Source organism: Aquarana catesbeiana, linkage group LG04 (assembly GCF_042186555.1).
Source record: "Aquarana catesbeiana isolate 2022-GZ linkage group LG04, ASM4218655v1, whole genome shotgun sequence".
Classification (NCBI taxonomy): domain Eukaryota; kingdom Metazoa; phylum Chordata; class Amphibia; order Anura; family Ranidae; genus Aquarana; species Aquarana catesbeiana.
In genome coordinates this window covers 418,998,683-419,024,305 of record NC_133327.1, presented here as the reverse complement: position 1 = coordinate 419,024,305, position 25,623 = coordinate 418,998,683, and the positions used below count along the sequence as shown (strand labels likewise).

General features: G+C 43.9%; 2 protein-coding genes across 2 annotated transcripts in view; one reads left to right on the top strand and one right to left on the bottom strand.

The window, feature by feature from the left end:
• Positions 1 to 2,537, bottom strand: part of LOC141140305 (armadillo repeat-containing protein 1-like) — a 61,679-nt gene extending 59,142 nt beyond the window's left edge. The window contains exon 1 of the mRNA XM_073627330.1: positions 2,274 to 2,537. Coding sequence (XP_073483431.1) covers positions 2,274 to 2,423 — 150 coding nt within the window. The 5' untranslated portion in view covers positions 2,424 to 2,537. The remainder of the gene's footprint in view (positions 1 to 2,273) is intronic.
• Positions 2,538 to 2,599: 62 nt separating this feature from the next.
• MTFR2 (mitochondrial fission regulator 2) overlaps positions 2,600 to 25,623 on the top strand; it is a 37,724-nt gene continuing 14,700 nt past the window's right edge. The window contains exons 1-8 of the mRNA XM_073627329.1: positions 2,600 to 2,700; positions 7,941 to 8,067; positions 9,931 to 10,029; positions 10,841 to 10,945; positions 14,418 to 14,539; positions 14,616 to 14,845; positions 14,954 to 15,269; positions 21,933 to 22,113. Of these exons, the coding sequence (XP_073483430.1) occupies positions 8,005 to 8,067; positions 9,931 to 10,029; positions 10,841 to 10,945; positions 14,418 to 14,539; positions 14,616 to 14,845; positions 14,954 to 15,269; positions 21,933 to 22,113 (1,116 nt within the window). The 5' untranslated portion in view covers positions 2,600 to 2,700; positions 7,941 to 8,004. The remainder of the gene's footprint in view (positions 2,701 to 7,940; positions 8,068 to 9,930; positions 10,030 to 10,840; positions 10,946 to 14,417; positions 14,540 to 14,615; positions 14,846 to 14,953; positions 15,270 to 21,932; positions 22,114 to 25,623) is intronic.

Sequence of the window (25,623 nt, the reverse complement as noted above, 5' to 3'; positions counted from 1 at the left end):
CTGCGTATTTGGAAAGCGTCACGTCAGTGACTATTTTTTTAACACAAAACTGTGCTTTTTTGGTTCAACATACTTCAATGGAGAAGCTGAAGAAAAGCATGTAATGCGTTTTTGCAGCAATTTGTGTTTTTTAATCTGCCCAACAACAAATTGGCCAAAAAACATGCAAAAACGCAAATCACAGCAAAATCACATGCGCAAAAATCAAAACGCACAGCAAACAGCACTGTAGAAACAGATTAAAAGCAAACTGCATAGGTGTGTACTGAGCCTTATGTTGGCCACACGGATCAATTTTCAGATGAGAATATTCAGACAAAAAATCTTTGTACATTCGATGAATGAAAGAATGTTTGAAATTTTCACATGCTTTTAAAATAATTGTAATTTCTGAACGAAAACCACATCCACTGTCTGATAATTCCTTTCACCAAGAAGTTTTTTATTATTTCCAAATTTTCCCATTACTGTGGTTAAAAAATGAATGTCGATTTGACCCCCACTAATGATTAGAAAATCGAACGAATGTTCTTATCGCTCCTCTAATAGTATATACAGTATATCACCTCTAATAGTATATACAGTATATCTCCTCTAATAGTATATACAGTATATCTCTTCTGTCTGTTATTCTCAGAGTGGATTAGAGATTTTGCTCCCTAACCATATAGTTGGTTATTTATATTTACTACTGCATAGAGATATTTAAGAATAAATTGCCTTTTTTTAAAACTTTACATATTAACTAAATTATACACACTTTTTTTTTTTTTTTTAAGGTTATTAACCGATTAATCGAAACAATAATCGGCCAACTAATTGATTATGAAAATAATTGTTAGTTGCAGCCCGTGTCATATGGTCAGATGAAACCAAAGTAGAACTGTTTGGTAGAAACACAACTCCTCGTGTTTCTCTGCAAAGGGAACAGGACGACTGATCCGTGTACATGAAAGAATGAATGGGGCCATGTATCGTGAGATTTTGAGTGCAAACGTGGCTGGGTCTTTCAGCATGACAATGATCCAAACACACCGCCCGGGCAACGAAGGAGTGGCTTAGTAAGAAGCATTTCAAGGTCCTTGAGTGGCCTAGCCAGTCTCCAGATCTTAACCCCTTAGAAAACCTTTGAAGGGAGTTGAAAGTCCATTTTGCCCAGCGATAGCCCCAAAACATCACTGCTCTAGAGGAGATCTGCATGGAGGAATGGGCCAACATACCAGCAACAGTATGTGACAACCTTGTGAAGACTTACAGAAAACGTTTGACCTCTGTCATTGCCAACAAAGGATATATAACAGAGTATTGAATGAACTTTTGATATTGATAAAATACTTATTTTCCACCATAATTTGCAAATAAATTCTTTCAAAAATCAGACAATGTGATTGTCTGGATTTGATTCCACATTTTGTCTCTCATAGTTGAGGTATACCTATGATGACAATTACAGGCCTCTCTCATCTTTTTAAGTGGGAGAACTTGCACAATTGGTGGCTGACTAAATACTTTTTTGCCCCACTGTATATATATGTATGGCTGGGGATGGGGCATATATATATATATATATATATATATATGTATGGCTGGGCATATATATATATATATATATATATATATATATATATATATATATATATATATATATATACACACACACACACATATATGGCTGGGGGTGGGGCATATATATATATATATATATAGATAAGCTCTGGCGTGTTTGCATACTGCACATGCCAAGCCCGCCAGGAAGTCGGCGCAGCGCTAATCAAAGGCAGTGAGACATTTCCCGATGTGCGGCTGCAGAGATCGGGAAATGTTTCACTGCTTGTGATTAGCGCAGCGCCATACCAACTTCCTAGCGGGCTCTGCACGTGCAGCATGCGAACACGTCGGAGCTCATCCTTATATATATATATATATATATATATGGCTGGGGGTGGGGTTTGTGTGTGAGTGTATATATATATGTGTGTGTGTGTGTGTGTGTGTGTATATATATATATATATGTATGGCTGGGAGTGGGGCAAGCCTTGACCACTCATGATTGGCCTAGTAGAGGTGACAGCTCCCAGGTAGGTTCACTTAGGTAGTAGGTTGAAGCTTTGATCTGAGCTGATCCCTAGTCACCACAATGACATCTGCACTCCTGTCTTGCAGCACTGGGGTGACTGGTTCAATCCCCCCAAACCTTGGGGACAAGGAGTGATGTGACTGTACACTGTATATAGAAATATCCCCTATTCCCGCACCATGCCGCTTCCCTGACCTGCACAGCGCCCTCCACCACAGCTCCATCCTGGTGACTGAGAAGGAGAATGAGCCCCGCCAGGCAGCTCTTATCACTGACGATACCGGCTCTATTCCGGGGCTCAGCCGCCAGGCTCTTCAGATGGCTGACCACAGACACGGCATCCATTGTACGGATAGAACTGTCCTGTCAGGTGTCAGGATCTCTTGCACAAGTACAGCGACACAACCGTTACCTGTCCCAATGTGCTAGGGTACTGTCTGCTGATTGGTTCGTTCCGCCGTTACATGATCACCCAGCGCTCAGCTACCCAATCAGGGTTCAGCATGTGATCTCGCGGCGCTGAGTTTGAATGGGTCTCGTGCTACTTCCTGTTCTGCAGAGAGCTGAGAGCACCACGGAGGGTCCGGCATCTACAGAACGGGGAGGGGAGCTGCCAGTGCCGGTAAGTGGTCATCGTACAGTATGTGTCCTCCACCATCTGCACTATATGGTTCTCTGATAACCTCAGCACACTTACCCTCTAGTATATTGTATTCCAGCTTATAAAGCTGGACTGTGACAAAAATCACCCTGGCAGTGCTCCTCCCCAAGGTTGCAGGGTTAAGTGTTTTTAGCCTCTGTTCACACTAGATGCGGTACGAATTCACAGCAGATTCCACACCGCATCAAAATCGTGAGCCGATTGCAAAGTGAATGTTAACAACACCATGCAATCGGTATGCAAAAATGCAGTGCGATTTGAAGAATCGGATCGCATGGGTGTGAACACCCATGCAATCCAGTTCAGGTGCTGACAAAAAAAAAAAAAGGGGGTAGCCTAGGTTCATACTAGATGCGGTGTGAATTCACAGCGGATTTAGCACCGCATCCCGTCCCATGCAAACCGATTGCGGAGTGTACGTTAAAGCAGAGCTGCACTCGAAAGTGGAACTTCCGCTTATCTGTGTCCTCCCCCTCTCCAGGGGCCACATTTAGCATCTTTCAGGGGGGGGACGGGTACCTGTTTTTCACATGTACCCCTTCCCTGCTTCTGGAAACTGCACCGCTGGGCCGTCCACAGAAGCCCCCTTCCTCCAGTGACGGGCCAATTAGAGCAGCTCGCTTCATGCATTGCGCAGTAGTGAACCAAAAATCGTCTGGGGGGCCGACATCGCGGGAACTCTGGACAGGTAAGTGTCCTAATATTCAAAGTCAGCAGCTACAGTATTTGTAGCTGCTGACTTAATTTTTTGTGGGGGGGCCCCAGATCTGGAACACCTCTTTATGTTAACAACACCCCGCAATCAGTTTGCAAAATGCAGCGCAATTTGCAGAATCAGATCGCATTGCATGGGTGTCAACACCCATGTGATCCAATTCTGGTGCATGACAAAAAAAAGGGTCCTGCACAAGTTTGCTGTCATTTGACCCATCTCAAATCGCACCCCAGAGACACCACATGTAATTCGCACAGGAATGTGGTGTCCCATACTGCATGAGTGTGAACCCAGAAGGATAGTTGATACCACATGCATTCCAGTGCTTTTTTTTTTTTTTTTTCTTCATCCAAAACGCATTGAAAGTAGATTACATGGTTTTCAGTGGCAAAGTTCACACTAGTGCTTGCAGTTCTAGTGCATTACAGTCCCAGGAAAGAAAAAAAAAGAAGAAGAACGTGCTGCATTTTTCCTGCACAGAACTGTAGTGGAAAACATTAAAAATGTGCTTACACGCATCAAAAAAGCACCGGACCCCAGTACAGTGAAAAAAAAGAAGAAAAAAAGCATAAGGAATGCACCCAAAAATGCGTAAAAAAAACAAACAGGTACACTTCCAAAAGAGATCTAGGGGAATTTTTGTGGGGTGTACAGATAAGAAGTACCTTACTCCTGACTGCCACAGCCTCCTCTCTAATAGCCCATTTACATGTGTGTCAATGCCCTGTGTTCTATCAGCATTTTTAAAACCTCATAACTTTTTTAAAACCTTCAACGCCTGCCATGATTATTACAGTGGTGCCACACAGTGCTGTTCACACTGTCGCTGCATTAAAGCGATTGTATACCCGCACATGTAAAAAAAAAAAAAAACTGTAAGGCAAAGGCATAATGAGCTAGGATGCAGCGCATCCTAGCTCATTATGAAATACTTACCTTAGAACAAGGTCCCTGTATTGCAGCCCGGTCCACGCCAAGGAAGCTGACATTTTGCCTCCGGCACTGTGAGTGGCCAGAGCCGCAATGACGTCACTCATGTGCTTTCGCGCGGGAGTTTTCTTCCCGGCAAGGTCCGGCAGCGTCTGCCGGACCTTCAGCCGGGCATTCACATGCATGCGCCGCTGACATCAGCAGCTGCATGCAAAGTAAGTATCTCCTAAACCGTACAGGTTTAGGAGATATTCATTTTACCTACAGGTAAGCCTTATTATAGGCTTACCTGTAGGCAAAAATTTTAAAAAAGGGTATACATCCGCTTTAAAAATTAAAGCAGAGTTCCGCTTAAAAAAAACAAAAACTAAAAGTCAGCAGCTACAAATACGGCAGCTGCTGACTTTTAATAATCGAACACTTACCTGTCGCAGGGTCCAGCGATGCGGGGGAATGAAGCCCCTCTCGTCTCCCCCTCCTCTCTGCAGCGCTGGCATTGTCACTGTGGGCGCCTGGCTGTGGCTTCACAGCCGGGCACGCACTGCACATGCGCGAGCCGCACTGCGAGCTGTGACTGGCTGGGCAATCATCTGGGACCTGTGACATGTCCCAGATGATTGCCGAGAGGAAGAGGTGAACTGATTTCAGGCTCCACTGAGCCCCAGGAGGAAGTGGGAGCTGGAACCCTCTTTTTAGAGGGTTTCTACTCCACACACCCCCCCCCCCCCCAAACGACATGCCAAATGTGGCATGTCAGGGGGTCACCTTTCCTTAAAGCGGAACTTCCATTTTTGGGTGGAACTCTGCTTTAAGCAGCATGTCACTTTTATGAGGCATCACCGCTTATCAGCTGCCTTCATTGATTTCCATGGTAATGCTCTGTAACTGCACCTATAGCATTTACTGCATGTTATGCAGCGTTAGCTGGGCACTGGGGGAGAGGCAGTGGAGGTTCCTGTATCCCAGAATGTACTGGAAAATAATAGAAAACTAGGACAGAGCAGCTCCAGTCACTTCCCGCCTCCGCCCCTGGTGCCGCCTATCAGGGGGACTTCCTATATCGTTAAAATGGGGGAGAGCCGCCGCCTGTTTGATTACAGCATCAGGAACATCACAGCTTTCATTTCAATAGCTGTGGGTTCCCCGCTGCGCAGCGTCACATACAGTCCCTCCCACTTGTTCGAGGAACTTTGATAGACAGATTACCCGTCCAATCCTGGGACGGGTGATCTGTCTATCAAAGTTCCCCGAACAAGGGGGAGGGGCTGTATGTGACGGCGCGCAGCGGGGAACCCACAGCTATTGAAATGAAAGCTGTGATGTTCCCGACGCTGTAATCAAACAGGCGGCGGCGGCTCTCCTCTCCCTTCAGTGGCTGCACTGCAATGGGGACACTGGCTGCACTGCAATGGGGACGCTGTCTGCCCTACTGGGGACGGGGACACTGTCTGCCCTACTGGGGACGGGGACACTGTCTGCCCTACTGGGGACGGGGACACTGTCTGCCCTACTGGGGACACTGTCTGCCCTACTGGGGACACTGTCTGCCCTACTGGGGACACTGTCTGCCCTACTGGGGACACTGTCTGCATCTGACGGGCACTGGTGAGGCTGCATTGATCTCTTGTATCATGTCCGCAGTCTGACTCTCTGACCATGTCCCCAGCCTCTGACCATCTCCTGTACCATGTCCCCAGCCTCTGACCATCTCCTGTACCATGTCCCCAGCCTCTGACCATCTCCTGTACCATGTCCCCAGCCTCTGACCATCTCCTGTACCATGTCCCCAGCCTCTGACCATCTCCTGTACCATGTCCCCAGCCTCTGACCATCTCTGCAGTCTCTGACCATCTCCTGTATAAAAATATTTTTAAAAACAGTCACTTTCGGTATCGGTGTTGTTTCGGTATCGGTTTTGGTTTTCGGGATCAAGGAAGATTTATTTTCGGTATCGATTTCGGCACCAAAAAAAACATTCGGTGCATCCCTATTTTTTTTATACAAATAGAGCTTTCTTTTGGTGGTATTTAATCACCACTGGGTTTTTATTTTTTGCTAAAAAACAACAAAAGACTGAAAATTTAAAAAAAAAAAAGTTTTACTTTGTTTCTGTTATAAAATTTTGTAAGTAATTTTTCTCCTTCACTGATGTGCGCTGATGAGGCGGCACTGATTGGCATCACTGCTGGGCACTAATTGGGTTGGGTTGTGGGGGTCTGTGGACAGGGGGCTTATCGGAATCTGGAAGCCCCCTTTAAGAAATGTGAATGAGTATGGGGTACATAGTAAAAAATAAACAGTTTAGTGTAACAAAAAACATGAGGCAGTTTTGACAAGCCCTGTCAGCACTGTCTGTGTTAATGGGAAAATCGTGTAAACTTATTTTCTGCAACTCGTGGTTATATTGAATGTTGCCTCTCGTCAGCTAATGCGCAACGTTACTCCAGCTGATATGTTGATCAGCTGGCATGACATCAACACAGCGCATGCTCAGATTGTTGGAGGCATTATCCGACGCTCTGCAAAGCGCCAAGGGAGAACGTAATTGTCAGATTCTGCCTTGCTGTTGCGGGGTGTGTTTGAAGGGCGGGTTTTGTGTGTGTTGCAACCCACCCTTAGACACAGCCAAAACCCGGCGTTCAACACACTGAACCCGCCCTGCAACGCACACAAAACACGCCATTCAATACAGCGAAAACCCGCCCTGCAACAGCAAGGCAGAATCTGACAATTACGTGCTCCCTCAGCGCTTTTCAGAGCATCGGATAATGCTTCCGACGATCTGCGCAATGTCTACGTCATGCCAGCTGATCAACATATCAGCTGGAGTGACATTGCGTACTGCGCGTGCGCAGACCCATTATGCGATGGGAGGCAGTATTTGATAGAACACCGGCCATAGCAAAAGCCCCATCACTTCCAATGTGACCAGTTTAATTTGATGTGGGTTTATGTCTGTGCTCTTTAAAGCGGAGTTCCAGGCTTTTTATGTTTATTAAAAGTCAGCAGCTACAAAAAGTGTAGTTGCTGACTTTTAATAAACAGACACTTACCTGTTCCACGGTCCAGCGATGCGGCCGAATGGAGCGTCGCTCCTCTCCGCCGCCGCCTCCATTGCCACTCTGGGCACCCGGCCATGACAGCTTTCGGCTTCACGGCCGGGCACGCACGGCGCATGCGCGAGGCGCGCTGCACTCCCGGAATGGACAGGCAATCTCCTGGGACCTGTCACGTGTCCCAGGAGATCGCCTAGAGGGAGGGGCCGCCTAAGGAGAAAGGAGGAGTCGCCTTGGGGGTCCCTGGGCGGAAGGAGGAAGTGGGACAGGAAGTCCCCCTCCTAACGAAGCCCCCCCCCCCAAAAAAAAATTACATGCCAAATGTGGCATGTAACGGGGCGAGGAGTGCTTAAAGCGGAAGTTCCATTTTTGGGTGGAACTCCGCTTTAATGTGAGTAATTACGGACTTCTTGCAGCCTTGATTATGCATTATTCTCTGTCTGCTTCTATTGTTGGTGTTCAGTAATGTGTTACATTTCATACTGTTGGCATTTTTTCAGGAGGAACACAGAATGTGAAGACTCTCGGGAAGTTTTTTTGGCAAGTCTTCCTGTAGATAATGAAATGTCTCTTCTTCTGGAGTTTATTAGACAGCTTTTAGAGTACCTGGGCATTCCACCTGACAGGGTAAGTATAGTTTTCTCGAAGACCTAAACATGACTGCAATCGTATATTAAACATTTACCTAAACTAAGTAAGCTGTGCTCAGATAAGGCAAGCAGAGGGCTTATCACCAATCCCTGTGGGCTCCCTCCAGATGATCTTTTCCCTGTTACAGACTCCTTGTTCTGTACTGTGTCCCTGTGTGCGAGTAGCCATCCTAGTAGAGGTAGAGCTTTGCTTCTTCATGTTAGAGCTCCTCCCCCAATTACTGGGGATCTGATAAATCTATGTATTAAAGCGGAGTTCCGACGATTTTTTTTAAGTCAGCAGCTACAAATACTGCAGCTGCTGACTTTTAAAATATGCACACTTACCTGTCCATGGCGCCAGCGATGTCGGCACTCGGCCGATCTGTCCCTCGGCTATTGGCTGCTTCCGCTGCCATCCTCGGTAAGGGAATCAGGAAGTGAAGCCTTGCGGCTTCACTTCCTGGTTCCCTACTGCGCATGCGTGACTCTCACTGAGCTATCCCACTGGTCCCTGCTGTTTTCTGGGACCTGTGTGTATCCCAGAATACAGCGCGGGGGGGGTTGGGAAGTGGTGTAGATACCCGCGGGTGGCTCGGGTATCTATGCACGGAAGTGGAAGCAAAATACTGTATTAGACAGGTATTTGCTCCCCCCTGAAAGGTGCCAAATGTGGCACGGGAGGGGGGGATGAACCGGAAAAGCAGAAGTTTCATTTTTGGGTGGAACTCCGCTTTAAGGTAAAAAAAAACCTTCTGTGCCAGAGCATCCCCCTTTATACCTACATGAGCCTCATTTTAGTGCTTTGCACAAAAGTAGCACCAGTCTCTCTCCCCATAGGTCAGATTGATAGTAGCAGGAGCCATTGGCATCTGCTGCTGTCAATAAAATTCTGTGTCTAGGGAGAGGTGGCGGGACCGTCCTGTCTGTGTCTACAGATTTAGACAGGGCAGTTTGAAATCTAGCCCGCAGGAGTGCCTCCATAGTAAGTGTCTTTCTCTGAAGAAGAGGAGCCAGGAGTGCCAGCGGGCGACCCCAGAAGAAGAGGATCGGGACTGCTCTGTGTAAAACTATTACACAGGGCAGGCAAGTATGAGATGTTTTGTAAAGCTTTAAATTAAAAATATTAATTATTAAAATAATAATCCTTTTTTAAAGGGGTTGTAAACCCTCGTTTTTTTTGTTTGTTTTTTCCTTTTAAAAACAAACATGTCATACTTACCTCCAGTGTGCAGTTCATTTTGCACAGAGTGATCCCGATCCACCTCTACTGGGGTCCTACGGAGGCGCTCCTGGCTCCTCCCTGCATCGAGTCTCCACGTTGGAGAAGCGCTCTCCTTGGTAGACACCCGTGCGGGCGCGCTCCCGAGTCCCGCATCTATGTCCATTTACACAGAATGCAGGACTCGGCGCCGCGTCATTCGATTTGATTGACAGCAGCGGGAGCCAATGGCTGCGCTGCTATCTATTCAATCAGGACACGAGACACCATAGAATGTATTAAGGTGAAAAACCATGAGGGTTTACAAACCCCTTTAAGCTTTGCTGACTTCCATCATCCAATCACGTGCAAGTAAAATTTGTTTTTTCACTAAAGATTTTCCTTGCGTGTGATTAAGTATCCTTTGCAAAATGGGTTTCTACCCTATTCAGTAAGCTAAAGGAAAATTTTCATGCAAAGTGAAAAGTGCAAAGTGCCTGTTTGCCTTTAGTAAATCAAGCATATTGTGTGTGTGTGGCCCTTTTTTTGAATGTCTGGGGCCACATGTGAAGCCCACTATATCTGGTACAATATTTTATAGTTCATCTTTTCTTCAACAAATCTTTTTACCTTAAGTAATAGTTCTGCCTTTTTTGACAGCTTGTGCCAATATGGGAAAGGCATATCGGCAGACGTAGTTTTCTTCGCGCTCTAGCAAATCGCCTTCCTCCAGTGTTATTTCAAGGAATTCATATACAGGTATTTGTTATAATTCCATGTAATCCCTGAATGCAGTTTGTTTATTTTAACACAGAATTTAGCACGATTTAGTAAGATTTCACTTTGTGTTAGACCCTAAAAGGGTGCATATGTTTTTGAAATATTGGGATCAGATTCTTTTATATGTAATCTGCTTTACCGTAGGAGGCCACCAGCCCAAGAGGAAAGAGCCATGACGATCTCATTTAATTTTTTTTTTTTTTTTTTTTTTTTTTTTAAGTCTTCAATTTTTATAAATGTATTGGGTATCACCTATGAAAGGTTTTATAAAATAGATATATCTATCTATGTCATAACCTTTTATCAGAATATCATTTGTTTTTTTTACACAGTAGCAGTAGGGAAGGTAAATAATAGTAGGGCTCTGTGCATGATACTGTAAGAGCTGAAAAATAATATTTTGTTAGCATTAGCCTCCATTCACACTTTTTACGACTTGTCATGCGAACTTTGGACATTAAAGTCGCATCCTTTGTTTTTCATTGACAACCGTTCAAAAATGTGCGACTTAAAAGATCCTGCACTACTTTAGTCCGACTTTCATGCGACTTGAGCGCCATAGACTGCAATGTAAACCCTCAAAAGCCGCATGAAAGTTGTATCAGAATGTTATACATGTGACAGTTATGCAACAGTTGTCTATTATCATTCGTCAAAGCCAAAGTTGCATCCAAGTCGCACCCATTGAAAGTTGCACTCTAAAGTTGCGCAAGTGTAAATAATTTTTTTTTTCAAACATATAATCTAACCCAGAGAATTAACCCTGCTGTACTTCCTGTTTCTAATATAGAATCTACAATTACTCGAACGCAAAGACTATGGCTGGACTCGCAGTGTGGTTCGAATCATTGGAACTTTACTGCCGTTGGAACCTTGCCCTAGACCACATTTCCAGGTTTGTGTCATTTATGCTGAATAAAGCAATGCAAATAAAAGTAAGCCTGTCGTTTTAATTTTTAGCCGACAAAGAAATGCAGATGCTGCCTAAAATGGAGCCTTTCAGCTACTTTCAAGCCGTATTGTAATTAAATATTATTAAAAATTACCTTTCTTTTTCAATCTGCTGCACTGTATTTTTCTGCAAAATTCAATGCAGTATGGCAACATGGAGGCGTTCTGAACAGTTGGTGTTCAGAACGCCTCCAGAAAAGTTATTTTCTGTTTGTATGTTTGGCTTACTAATTTTCCCACAAGTCTGCACTAATATACAAGTAAAAATTTTTGATGTCCTCCGCAACAAATAAGTAATTTTGGTGAAATGCTCCTAAAAGGTTAATCACTTTTAAAGGGATGCAGACCTTGCATTTTTCCTCATTAAAACACTGCAAGTGCATCAGCTTATCCATAATGAAAAAGTCACTCCCGTTCAGATTCAGTATCCAAAAGACCTAGAAGAACAAAGCTTTTTCTTCAGAGCAGAAATGGGTAGGAACCTGCAACAAAGTTTAACATCCTTGTAATCTACATTGATCTCCTGGAGGGGATTGTTTGTTTTTTCTCAACACTCTTTAACTACTTGCCAACCCGCCACAGTGGTTTTACTGCAGCGGGGAGGCAGCTATAGGCTGCCTGTTTCCAGGTTTGGGTTGTACACGCCTCCGTCCACCAACTCTCCTGTGATTTGACACAGCGGGAGTTTATCAACAGATCCCGGCCAATGGTTCATGGCCATGACCTGCTGATCAGGTGTGTCAAATCATAGCCTAGAGCTCTGTGTTGGTAAACAACACAGAGCTCTATACAGAGGGAGCAATTGTTTTGTTTCTTCTCCTTGCTAAGCAAAGAAAATAAATAAAATTGATCTGTATTACAAAACCGCACACAGTAAACACATTAACACTTGCTGGGCGCACAACCCCTTGATTGCCCCTAGATGTTAACCCCTTCCCAGCCGGTGTTATTAGTACAGTGACAGTGTATATTTTAGCACTGATCACTGTATTAGTTTTACTGGCGATGTTGGTGTCAGATTTGCCCGATCACAGTCCTGCTAGAAGTCGCCAATCTCTGCAAGTAATAGTATATATAAAAAAAAATTCCAGTATATGCCACATAGTTTGTAGACGCTATAACTTTTCACGCAAACCAATTAGTATACATTTATTGGGGTTTTTTTTTTTTTTTTTTACCAAAAAATATGTAGCAGAGTATGTTTTGGCCTACGTTCATGAAGAAATTAGATGTTTCGAACTTTTTTTTGGATATGTTCTATAGCAGAAAGGGAAAATGTATATATATTTTTTTTATTTATTTTTTTCAAAAACGTATGCCCCTTTTTTTCATTTTATATAATAAAAAAATGCAGTGGTGATCAAATACCACACATTTGGGTACAACATTGCATGACCATGCAATTGTCAGTTAAAGTAGTGCAGTATCAAAAAATGGCCTGGTCATGAAGGGGGTAAAACCTTCCAGAGCTGAAGTGGTTAAACATAAATATCATGCGCAGTCTTCACAAGATGATGGCTATATTACTTTTGACACTCATAAAATCCTAATCTCTGCTTTTTTTTTTTTTTTTTTTTTCTGATATTTTACTGGCCAATCTCTGCCTAGCCTCCATCTCCCTGTTTAGTGAGAGCTGAACCATAACTTTCCTAAGCAGTATTATCAAAGCGGAACTAAAAGCGGTAGTAAACACCGCTTGGTCATTTTTATATACAGGTAAGCTTATAATAACGCTTACCTGTAGGTAAAATAAATAACTGTGCACATTTAGGAGATATTTACCCTGGGTGCAGCCAGATACGTCACCGCCACATGCACTCTGAAGGTCCGACATACCTTGCCGAACCTTCAGAGCTTTGTACCGAACCCGAGGGCTCCCACATGCATGCACAGGAGTGACGTCATCGCGGCTCTGGCCAATCACATAGCCGGGGCGCGCAAACCCGGAAGAAAGACCGAAGGAAGATGTTGGCTCTCTCAGCAGTGACAGCACAGCGCTGGAGGGCTTCGTTCCAAGGTGAGAATTTCATAATGTACTAGTATGGGATGCATACTAGCACATTATGCCATTGCCTTGCAGGTGTTTTTTTTTTTTGTTTTTTTTTGCAAAATATTCACGGAGTTTACATTATGGTTTACTGCGTGTGTGCCAGGATAACTGCACTCCAGCACATGCATGGAAGTGACTTCATCCTGTGCTGGCCAATTAAGACAGCTGAAGGCCATCACTTGGAAGAAGTCTGAGGGGAAGAAGCTGGCAAGGTATCTAGTGGGCATTGGGCCATTGAAGCACAGGTATTACTGCCTTTAGTTCCACATTGAGGCTGCCATAGATGGCCCAAATTTTGAAAGGTGTGTGTGGGTGGCCATTTCAGCACAATCCAGCTTGACAAAAGTAGATTTTTCAATCGACCTTTGTTAAAGAAGCTGGGTGAAAAAATGTCAGGTTGAACAGTGACTGCATCTAATCTGTTGCATTCACTATTTGTGTATTCTGACACCACGGGTACTAGCTGTCTGAATACAATAACTGTCAGGGGAGATTTCTATAAATCTAATGCCCCGTACACACGGTCGGATTTTCAGACGGAAAATGTGTGATAGGACCTTGTTGTCGGAAATTCCGACCGTGTGTGGGCTCCATCACACATTTTCCATCGGAATTTCCGACACACAAAGTTTGAGAGCAGGCTATAAAATTTTCCGACAACAAAATCCGTTGTCGGAATTTCCAATCGTGTGTACACAAATCCGACGCACAAAGTGCCACGCATGCTCAGAATAAATAAAGAGATGAAAGCTATTGGCTACTGCCCTGTTTATAGTACCGACGTACGTGTTTTACGTCACCGCGTTCAGAATGATCGGATTTTCCGACAACTTTGTGTGACCGTGTGTATGCAAGACAATTTTGAGCCAACATCCGTCGTAAGAAATCCTAGGATTTTGTTGTCGGAATGTTAGATCAATGTCCGACCGTGTGTACGGGGCATTATTGTTCTCCCTCGCTCAGCCTGTGGCCTGAACGAGAGAAAACAATCATGCATATATGCAGCCTGCTTCAAGAATTTAGGAGCTGACTGCATTTTAGATAGTATCCTCAGGTATCTTTTTGCACTTGTAATATTTTCATAAATGCATAACGTGGAGAACTTTGCGTGCATTGGAAAACTGTGCTAAATATTTTTTTTCTTAGATATTTGCCCACATATACACTTTAAAATAAATATACTACTAACTGGAATATCAAATAAAGTTCTAAACATTGTCACTGCAAGCACAAATTGTGACTTTATAAACTTTATAACAGTTTTTCACTAAAAGTACATTATAGATTTCTCTCAACATACTGTATGTGTTATTAAATCAATAGATGCATGTATAATGTCCCCTTTTTTGCCAATCTGTTCCTGAAGCATGTTTTAGGCCTCAAAGTACTGCAACCTAGAGAAAACGAAATGGTCTGCAGGCCTGATATCCCATCTCTGGCTGATGCCCCATTTCTGGTGGATGATGTTACATCTTACGCAAGATTAAGGTAATTTTTATGTCTTTTGTTCTCATGTGGACAACCCTTATGTTTCTCAGACTATAATAACGACATCTTTCATCAGACATCTTTCATCAAATATGTCAGTGGGGGAATATACCTTGGCAAGACCTAGTGATGAGAATCCAGGAATGACAATGATTATTCAGAGCAGCAATACTTTAGAAAATGTTTCTTTAGCATCAAATGAACATGCAATTCAGAAGATAGCAGCATTGGAAGATGAACTGATACAGCTAAGAGCACAGATTGCTGTTATTGTCGCCATGCAAGAAACAAGAGGCACACATTCTTGTAAGTTGCTTGCAGTTCTTTTTGGCAGAAAAGTGTTTTTTATTTATTTATTTTTTTTCTTCTTTTTAGGTATCAACTTGATAACACTTTTTTCCCTTTCATGTGCAGGTTCTGAAGCCTTGTCATTTGGTAGCCCTTGTAATGCTCTTCCGCCTCCCTCTTTAACCTCAACACCTTTTAATGCTCACATCCTGCAGTCTACACCTGCTCCACCCCCTCCTCCACCGCCCCCACCACCGCCTGTCCCACCTGCTAAGATTAACTCTGCAAAGTCCGCAATTGATCTCATCAAAGAACGTAAGGCAGCTCACAGGCAAAGTCCAAAGGAGGTAGATGCAGCAGAAAAAGATCATTTGCAAACGATGCCCAGTATGATGGATGTCTTGAAGGACATGAATTCGATTAGACTTCGTGCTGTTGAAAGGTAAAGATTATCTATAGTGTTTTAAAGTAGAATTCCAGCCAAAACGTGTTTTCCAATTTTGAAAGTAAGGTGTAGGATTAAAACGTTTTTATTGTTTTTTTTATTACTGTCCATTTCCCTGTAAAATACTAATTGAGAGGAACTCTACTCAAGATAAAGGAAATACTACCTTTTGACAGCTAGTACCAGAACAGATTAACTTTTTAGTTACCTACCCCCTGTTCCTGTACTGGTTCTGGATTCAACTATGAAATTCCAGATTTCTACTTCTGTTCCAGTTACAATGATCACTGGGCAGGAAGTTGACATTTTAAAGTAATTGTTATTTAAAAAAAAAACAGTTAACCTTTACAAACGCACCATACACTGGTTAAAAAACCATTGCACAGAGTGGTCCAGAACCTCGTCTTCTGGGGACACCCCCCCTCCGGCTCCTCCTCTTCTCCGTCTGCCCCATAGCAAACTGCTTGCTGTGGGGGCAGACTTGCGGGCTTGATCCTGAGCCAGGCTGTGTGCATCTTTTGACACATAGCGTGGCTTAGCCCCTTCCCCTGCTCTCTGCTCACAGGATTTGACAGACAGCAGCAGGAGCCAATGGATCCCACTGTCTGATCCAAGCCTGTGAGAGAGGGGAGAAGAAATGTTGCAGACAGGACATCGCTGGATCAAGAATGGACTCAGGTAAGTGTTTAAAGGGGTGATGCAGGGAGCTACTACTGAAAAAGTTTTTTACCTTAATGCAGAGAATGCATTAAGGTGAAAAAAAAAATGTTTTGCCTTTTTAGAATCACTTAAACTTATTCAGTGGAAACAGTTATGGCTGTTTCTTTGCTGTACTTAAATTAGAAAAACTAGTTTTGGCAGGAGTCATGCTTTGTAGTCATGTACAGCCCAGTTATTGGGCAAATTGGGTCTCGTCTGCTGATAATTGCACGTGTAAGAGGAGTGGACAATTCCTTTGCACAGTAATTCTTTATTTTATTATCAAATGACCAGGATAGTAAATGCATTATATGCTATCTGTGAACAATCATGATCCGGAACTGTAGTGCCGTGTAGTATGTTTGTGGACATTTTTTTTATTATTATTAATAAATATATATATATATATATATATATTTCTCTAGTCATCTTCCAGGACGGCACACCTGAGAGATGAGAGGCTCCTCCCTACAGGAAACACAATCAATCGACAGCTGTTTTAAGTCCCCACCCTTCCCCTTGATCCTCAGTTTTTGATTGTGTTTCTCCCTACACAGCGAAACCGTTTGTTTTTTTCAAATGACCCGAAGCCTGGCGCTGGTGGTCCCCCCCTGGGAGCCGGACCAAATGCCTGGGGAAGGCCTACGGCCACATCACCCTGAAAGTGAAAGAGGGCGCCGCCTGCCCGATCTCGTAGGATCTCGAAGGCAAAGCAGGGTCGGGCCTGGTTAGTACCTGATGGGCCTCTGGGTCTGGCCGGATATATTTATCCTTCCTGGGGGGTTCCCCTATCCTTTCCTCAGGGGGGGCAGCAGAAACTGGAAGAGCCCCCCTGAGAGCTGAAGGCCCCTGGGTACAGTGGTGTCCCCAGAACTTCAGGGGCCTTTTTCCTGTCTCCCCCCCTTACCTGTCCGGGCGTCCGTTCAGACAGGGGTGCTGGCTGTCAGTTCTTTCCAGGGCCCCCGACTCCTGGGCCCCTGGTAGCCCGCGTGGGCTGCTGGGGAGGGCGCCGCTTGAACGACCCGCGTTCTTACCCAGGAGGGAAGGCTGAGAGTCAGCAGGAGCAGGCGCCCACATCCTCCTTTCGAGGAGGCACCAGTTCACTACGGTGGATGTCTGCCTAAACCACCTCCAGAATGGAATGAGGAACGTACGGCATTGCCCCCCCCCCCAGGTGTATATACTGACTGGCAGGACACAGCCTAACCTTGCAGCTCCCTATGGGGACAGCAGTTGTGGGGGGGCACTTTGGCGGCTATCCTCCTTGCGTGTGGACCATAAGGATGGAAAAGCAAGCCCGGTGGCTGTGGAAAAAGGGGAAGACTACAACGGTGAGTACTTTCCTTTACCTTGGGAATTTAGCTGCAAAATCCCCAATCCCAGCCTGATGGTTTCTGGGCATTTGAGATAATCTCCCCTGGGGTCTAGATTCAAATAGCCCAGAAGCTTCTGCTAAAAACACCAGCTACAGCTCCCTCTTACATCAGAGATGCTGTATGGTGGACAAGTGGTGCAGAGGAGCGAGTGTGCCTAAACCACCTCAGATGGGAAAGAGGTAGGTAAGGCATTTCTTCCCCTTCCCCCTGTATTTACTAAGTGGTGCAGTGCAGGACCTGGGGTCTGCATAACAAAATAGCCCAGAAGCTACTGCTAATACCACCAGCCACAGCTCCCTCTTACAGCAGAGACACTGTGGTTATCACAACAGTAGGTTTCCAACACTCTCCCTACATGTCCGGTTGTGGGACATTAGTAGGGATGAATAGAGCGAAGGGGGGGAGGACCTGGTAGATACAAAGAGTTCCTTACAGGCCAGGTATACCACTGAACAATTTATGGATTGTGCAATGGTTGAAGGATTCAGGAGTAAGTTCTCCTGGTCAGCAGGTGCACTAGGTTATATGGCCCTATTAGCCCAGCTGCTAGGAATCTGAAGCCATAAGCCCCAACCTCCCACTCCACCTTTACATTGTGGTTATATTGAAGTGCAGGAGGTAAGAAAAACCTTTTTGTTGGTTTGGGCTGCAGTCAACTCAGTGACAGATCTAAAGGCGATTTACCATAAATCGCTTCCTATATCCTTTAATTAAGGATTTTCTGTGCAAACATATGCAAGAGCTAGATAGATACATGATTGCTTGTTTAAGGCCTGCAGGTGGCTATTTTCCTCCAGGCTAAATTGGTGATCACCTTTTCTAGAGGCTGTCCTAAATTGGTCTCTAGGGCGGGGCTCATTGAGACTTTAGTTTCTGATCAGCCCCACCTGTGTGTGAGCTGACCAGCATTTGCTCAGTCTACGGAGGTAAGGTAGGACAACAGCTACTATAGTAAGGTGTCTAACCATTTTTAGAATTTGTTCCTTCACTGGGGGGTGAAGTGTTAGTATCTACAGCCCAGGCTATGCCTAGGGATCAAATTGCTCTGTTTGGTTATTGCATAAAGGGATTCACCAGTAGACCTCAGTAGTGAAGGTTTGTCCTTGCTGGGATATTTTGTGGCACAGCAGAAATACACATTGAGATTTGTGACATCTCTGCTCATAAGGGGTATAGTGCTGTACATCAGAAATGCACTGCACTGAAGCTTTGTTGTTGTCTGTTATATCCTAAAGGTACTGCCTTATTTGGCTACAGATCAGAAAAATACAACAGGGAAGGTGGTCTGTACTTTCTGGTCTTGTGACGCATGGCGGAAATGCACATCATTGAGTTTTATGACATCTCTGCTCATATTTGTTATGTTGCTGCACATCAGACATACTCAAAATTGAGTTCTGTCTGGGGTTTTTTGTGTCCTGTATTACTGCCTTATTGGTTGCTTATTAGAAAGGCAGTAGTGAAGATTGATGGTCCTGAATTGTGGGGAAATACAAATTGAACCTGTGCCAGGGGTAGTACTGGTACTGCCTTTTGGTAATAGGTGCAGCCCCGCAAAGTGGCGTCAGGCTGACAGTGCTATTAACGGCAAAGGTTGCCGATTTTAGGCATGCGATTTTACATGTTGAGTCGCATGCCAAATCCCTTCAATATGGATGTGCTATCTCTATTCAGATTGTTATATTGTTGCACATCAGATATATACAAGATTGAAGGTTGTCTGTCCCTTTATGTCTTACATTTACTGCCTTATTGGCTGCATATCAGAAGGGACACAGCAGTGGGGTTGCTTGTCCTTTTCTGATTTGTTTTTACTGCCTCAGCAGGGAGACACATTGAGGATGGTGGCGTATCTGCTCAGTATTGGTATATTACTACACATCAGACATACACAAAGATTGAAGATTGTTTGTGTCCTGTATGTTCTATATTTACTGCCTTATCGGCTGCATATCAGAAAGGCACAGCAGTGAGGGGTGTCTTTTCTGTTTCTCATTGTTCTACCTTGCTGCTTCTTAAGGATACACAGCAGGGGGTTGTTGGCTGCACGCCTCCAGGGAGATAAAGCATTGGGGACCCCTCGCTTGTTCAACCTGAAAATTGCAAGTTACCTGCGACCTGTGTAATCTTGAGGTCTGTGGATCCAGAAAGCAGGGTCTGCTTGGTGGCGCCGCGACCTGGAGTTGCACAGACACAATTGGTTCCCATTGGAAGCCATAGTGTATGACTTTTCTCTTGCGTTTTTGCGGTTGCAGGTTGGGTCGCACAGGTGTGGGAGCCCTAAGTTTCCCTTCTGGTTGAGGTTTTGCTACACACAAGAATGGACATCATGGAGTTTATTGCCTTACTTTGCAATACACCAGAAAGATCGCAGCTAGGAAGGCTGTCTGTTTTTATGTGGCTGCACAGCAGAAATACTCAACATTGAAGCTTGTTGGTGCTTTTTATTTCAAGGAAGGCGATAAGTATTTGGTGGTTCATCAGAATTACGCAACATAGAAGTTTGGGTCTTTCTGTCTTATATTTATTGCCCTGTTTTGCTGTACATCAGTAAAACTCCACCGTAAACAGGACTCCCGTCCTTTATGTGGATGTATGTATGTGTGTGTGTGTATATATATATATATATATATATATATATATATATATATATATATATATATATATATATATATATATATATATATATATATATATATAATCTATCAGTTATGACCTAGCTAGCTGCACTTCAGAAACACGCAGCATTTAGGGTCGGTTCACACTAAGGCAGCACGACTTACAGCGCGACTGCCTCAGGCGACCCAGGACACGACTCAGCGGCGACTTGCGAAACTACTTCTGTATGGAAGTCAATGCAAGTTGCCCCCAAAGTCGTACAGGAACCTTTTTTCTAAGCCGGAGCGACTTGCATCGCGCCGATTTAGAACGGCTCCATTGCACAGAACAGGACGCTACTTGTCAGGTGACTAGGTCGCCTGACAAGTCGTCCCAGTGTGAACCAAGACTGAGGGTTTGCGTGTGTCTTAATGTTTTTACAGATTGGCTGCACATCAGAAAACCAGACTGTGAGGACTGTTTGTCTACATTGAAGTTCAGATTTGGGTCTCTCCCATATTTGATATGTTGGTTTAGCTAGCCACACTCAGATACACATTATTGTCTATGCTTGTGTCCTTTTTGTCTAAATCTATTGTGCTGGGTCCACAATCTATGATCTTTTTTAATTTGTGATATTAATAATGCATGTATCACCTTTTGTATTTCAGCCCTCTTTTCCGTGGAGGGGCCTGGAGTTCTGGCGGCAGACGTCACATGTCAGAAAGCCTCAGCCCCATACATTCAGGAATGCTGGAACCATTTCCTAGGGTTGAAGCCCAGTAGGGTTATAGGACACTGGAGGAAGGCGATAAAGAATCACCCTGCTTAGTAAGAACTTGGGAAGTTCTGTTCAGAGGAGTATTATGACCTGAAGATGAAGTATAAAGATGTCCACCCGACCGAATAGGTTACGGCTCGGTGCATGGCCTTCATCTCACCCTTCTAGCAGAACTAGATGTAGCAGTATAAGTGTTATACTCCTGCTATGAACTTTATTCTCCTGAAGTAGGCACTTTGGCGTAAGTAAAGCCACAGAGTGGGCATGCCTTAAACCCAGGGATCAAGCCTCGGTTAATCTATTACCCTTAAGTAGGCTTCCCTTTAGTCTTGGCTGATGTAAAGATAAAAATGAACAAAAAAGGTTGTCTGTTAGGGGCCCACCTTTTTTTGCAGTTTTAATTCCCTGAACAGGGTAGTGTTAGACAGGCCCTCTTAGTGATCAATTAGTGTCCTTGTCTTACAACACAGGTCTCTGATTAACCTTTAAGGGTTCTAAGTAGCACCTACAGGCACAATAGGCCAGGGTTGTTAGATGTGTGAGACAGGCAACATTGATAACCTACAAGTTTAACATATTTTCTGATTCCATCTTTAAGAGCCCACTCCACCTAGGTCCTGCATCCGAAGCAGAGAAGGCAGGGACATCGGTGGAGTAGACATGCAGACCAGCTGCATGATCCAGCTATAATACCTTCATCAAGCATATGGAGTGGAGGTAAAACTCACTGCAGAACCAAGGTTCGCCAAGAGGGTCTTGCAGTGGTCCCACCCTAAGGTAGGCCTGAGGTACTTGATTATCCTCTCAGGTGTGCCGTCCTGGAAGATGACTAGAGAAAATTGACAGTTACTTACCGATAACTGTTTTTCTAGGATATCTTCCAGGACGGCAGGCCTACTTCCCGCCCGTTGGAGGAGGGAAAATGGTAGAACACTAGAAGGTGAGTACCTATGAGGAATGATTTCCCTTGTGAACCAGGTTCAGGAGTTACTTCTCTACAAACTGAGGATCAAGGGGAAGGGTGGGGACTTAAAACAGCTGTCGATTGATTGTGTTTCCTGTAGGGAGGAGCCTCTCATCTCTCAGGTGTGCCGTCCTGGAAGATATCCTAGAAAAACAGTTATCGGTAAGTAACTGTCAATTTTTTTTTTTTTTTTATTTTTTTTTTTAGTGTGCTTGTTATTATTACTTTTTTCTTCCCCCTAGGTCCCCAGGGGGCACACCTTTAACAAGAAAAGATAAGAAGAGGCGTTCTCTTAATGACCCTGCAGCTATTATAGCTCATGCACTGAAACAAAAGTTTGCACATAGACATAAAAATGAGTCATTTGACAAGGAGAATGTATCTCATGGGGAGTCCCCGTTCTCCAGTCCTGAGACACCAATGGTACAGTATATAAATACTATCCAAGAATACTTGTCTGTCTACTCCAATGATGCCTGATATCTGTTTATTGCAAGTTTCTGGTTTAAAACATGACAACTTGAGGGCACATTAGTTTCAGTATATTCTGGGAATGCCCTAAAGTGGAACTTCACCTAAAAGGGGAAGTTCCGCATGTTTGCATCCCCAACCCCCCCCCCCCCCTTGTTTTTTGACAGGTACTCGCTCCCACTTCCTTGTCAGATCGCTGCAGCTATCTGAGGATATTTGGCCTCCTCCTCCTTCTCCTCTGCAGCCTTCTGGGACACACGTGCCGCAAGACTTTGGGACCATTCACAGAGCGCAGCGTGGCTAGCACATGTGCAGTAGGAAACTGGCTGTGAAGCCGGAAGGCCTTACTGCCTGTTTCCCTTACCCAAGATGCTGGCACCTGCACCCGAAGCCAATTTGAAGAATCGGCTTGCGTGTGGACATCGCTGGATCCCTGGACAGGTAAGTGTCCTTGTATTAAAGTCAGCAGCTACAGTATTTGTATCTGCTGACTTTTTTATTTTTTGGGGGGTGGGACTGGAGCTCCTCTTACAAGTGTTGGCAAAACCATTAAAAATTATTTAAATTCTCTAAGCCACACCTACATGCTGTCGTAGCTGCTGACCATCTTCCTTTGCAGTACCATGCATCATTCAGAATATGATATCCAATATATTGGGTAGGACGCTTTTTTCTTTTTTGAGGTGGCTACACTGTCTTGCAGGGTCAAATGGTGTATTAAACAGGGAGCAGAAAAAAAAGAAATAAGGTTAAGGTTATTGTTGGGGTTTACATAGAGTTGTTTCCCCCCCCCCCCCCCTTCTTTTTTTTTTTTTTTTTTTTTTTCTTTTTCTTTTTCTTTTTCTTTTTTTCTTTTGTGCTGAGCCTTTAACCACATGCCCACCAGCCGCCGCAGTTATACTGTGGCAACATGGCTCGGCTGCACGAATCGCCATCATGGTATGTCTGTACTAAAGACAGCCACTAGGGGGCACATGCGTGCCGGCCCCTGCTCGCCCACGGAGCCGATGCGAGTGCCCGGCGGTCGCGATCACCGCCGGGCTCCCGCGATCGCTTGGGGCACACCGAGAACCGGGATCTGTGTGTGTAAACACAGAGTAAACAGAGTATGAACAGACGATCTGTCATCTCCCCTGCACAGTCCCCTCCCCCCTTCAGTTAGAACACGTATTAGGACACACTTAACCCCTTCACTGCCCCCTAGTGAATAACCCCTTCACTGCCAGTGACATTTTTACAGTAATCAATGCAATTTTATAGCATTGATCGCTGTAAAAATGCCAATGGTCCCAGAAATGTGTCAAAACGTGTCTGCCATAATGTCACAGTCCCGATAAAAATCGCAGATCGCCGCCATTACTAGTAAAAAAAAAAAAAATTAATAATAAAAAAGCCATAAAACTATCCCCTATTTTGTAGACGCTATAACTTTTGCGCAAACCAATTAAAATACGCTTATTGCAATTTTTTTTTACCAAAAATATGTAGAAGAATACGTGTCGGCCTAAACTGAGGGAAAAAATGTTTTTTATATTTTTTGGTGATATTTATTATAGCAAAAAGTAAAAAATATTGTGTTTTTTCAAAATTGTCGCTTTTTTTTTTTTTTGTTTGTTTATAGCGCAAAAAATAAAAAACGCAGAGGCGATCAAATACCACCAAAAGAAAGCTCTATTTGTGGGGAAAAAAAGGACGTTGATTTTGTTTGGGTGCAACGTCGCATGACCGCGCAATTGTCAGTTAAAGCAACGCAGTACTGAATCGCAAAAAGGGCTCTGGTCAGGAAGGGGGTAAAATCTTCCAGGGTTGAAGTGGTTAAAGACTGTGCGGGGACAGCTGACCGCATTTTGAGAGCCTTACTTGCTGATGCTTTTTCAATTCACCTGCTTTTGGTCCCCTTGAGGACACCAGCAGGTCCCTAGTTTTATTGTTTACAGTGCTAACCTTAATCAATAGAAATGGTTAATGGTGTGCTGTTCCTTTTAAATGGTGAACTGATGTGAGGATGAACAAAATATAGTGAATAAACAAAATTTCTACCAAAGTGTTCAAACAAAGTGTGTGAACAAATATGATAGCAACTTGGTGACGCACATAACAAATTGTCATAACAAGTGCATTATTCAAATTATCAATGTGCAAAAAATGTAGCAAAAAAAAAAAAATAGGTTAAATTAAAAAATTTCAAGTCCATACAAAATTCCATACACTTGATAAAGGGTGTGACAAGTGAAAATGGTATTCAACTCTGGTTACCAGTGTTCAAGAAAAACGGCAAAGTGTACCATCCACAAGAAAAGAGTGGCCTCTTACCAGATCTGATGGATCCCTATTACAGAAAACAAGAAAGCTTATGCCGGAATGATCACAGGTGTGGAGATTTCAAACAGAATGTCTTGACACACTTGCAGGGATGAGCTCCATGTGTTCAAAGATCATATATGAAAAGGGAGAAGCCTTAGCTCCCTTTCACACTGGGGCGGGGGCGGCGTCGGCGGTAAAGCGCCGCTATTGTAAGCGGCGCTTTACCGTCGGTATTCGGCCACTAGCGGGGCAGTTTTACCCCCCGCTAGTGACCGAGAAAGGGTTAAAAACCACCGCAAAGCGCCTCTGCAGAGGCGCTTTGCCGGCGGTATAGCCGTGCTGTCCCATTGATTTCAATGGGCAGGAGCGGTGAAGGAGCGGTATATACTCCGCTCCTTCACCGCTCCGAGGATGCTGCTAGCAGGACTTTTTTTTACCATCCTGCTAGCGCACTGCCCTCGGGGCTTTCACACTGGAGACAAAGCAGCGGCACTTTCGGGTCGGTTTGCAGGCGCTATTATTAGCGCAATAGTGCCTGCAAACCGCCCCAGTGTGAAAGGGCCCTTAGAGTGTAAATCAGCCAATTTTATTTATAAAAGATGTATAGATAGAACTTACATAGAGGTTAAAAAATTACAGCATGAATGATATCTCTAGTGGCGGTGTCAGTCTGCCAACTACACCAGATAGCGCAACTGAGAGGTGACACCGGAAGTAGATTCAAAACTACTTCCATGTTTTTAGATGAGCAAAAATGTGTCTGCTCGCAATGATTCAACATTATCGATCTGTGAATCCCTTCATTTAAAATCTCCCTGCAGGTCTAACAATGCCAGCACTATGAAAAAGTGAAAAACGAGGGAAAAAGAGCATATAAATTAGTGGATCAAATAAAAAAATTGCAACTACATAAATTGAGTCATCCAGTTAAATCCTAAATTATTGTCTAGAAGATAACCTAAATTAAAAAATGATGCCTTACAAATGTGCTGCTCAATGATGAATTAAAATATAAAGATTATATAAAACACAAATGCATATATGTCACACATGCATATATATTAAAAATTTAAAAAATATATATATATATATATATATACTGTGTGTGTGTGTGTATGTATGTATATATATATATATATATATATATATATATATATA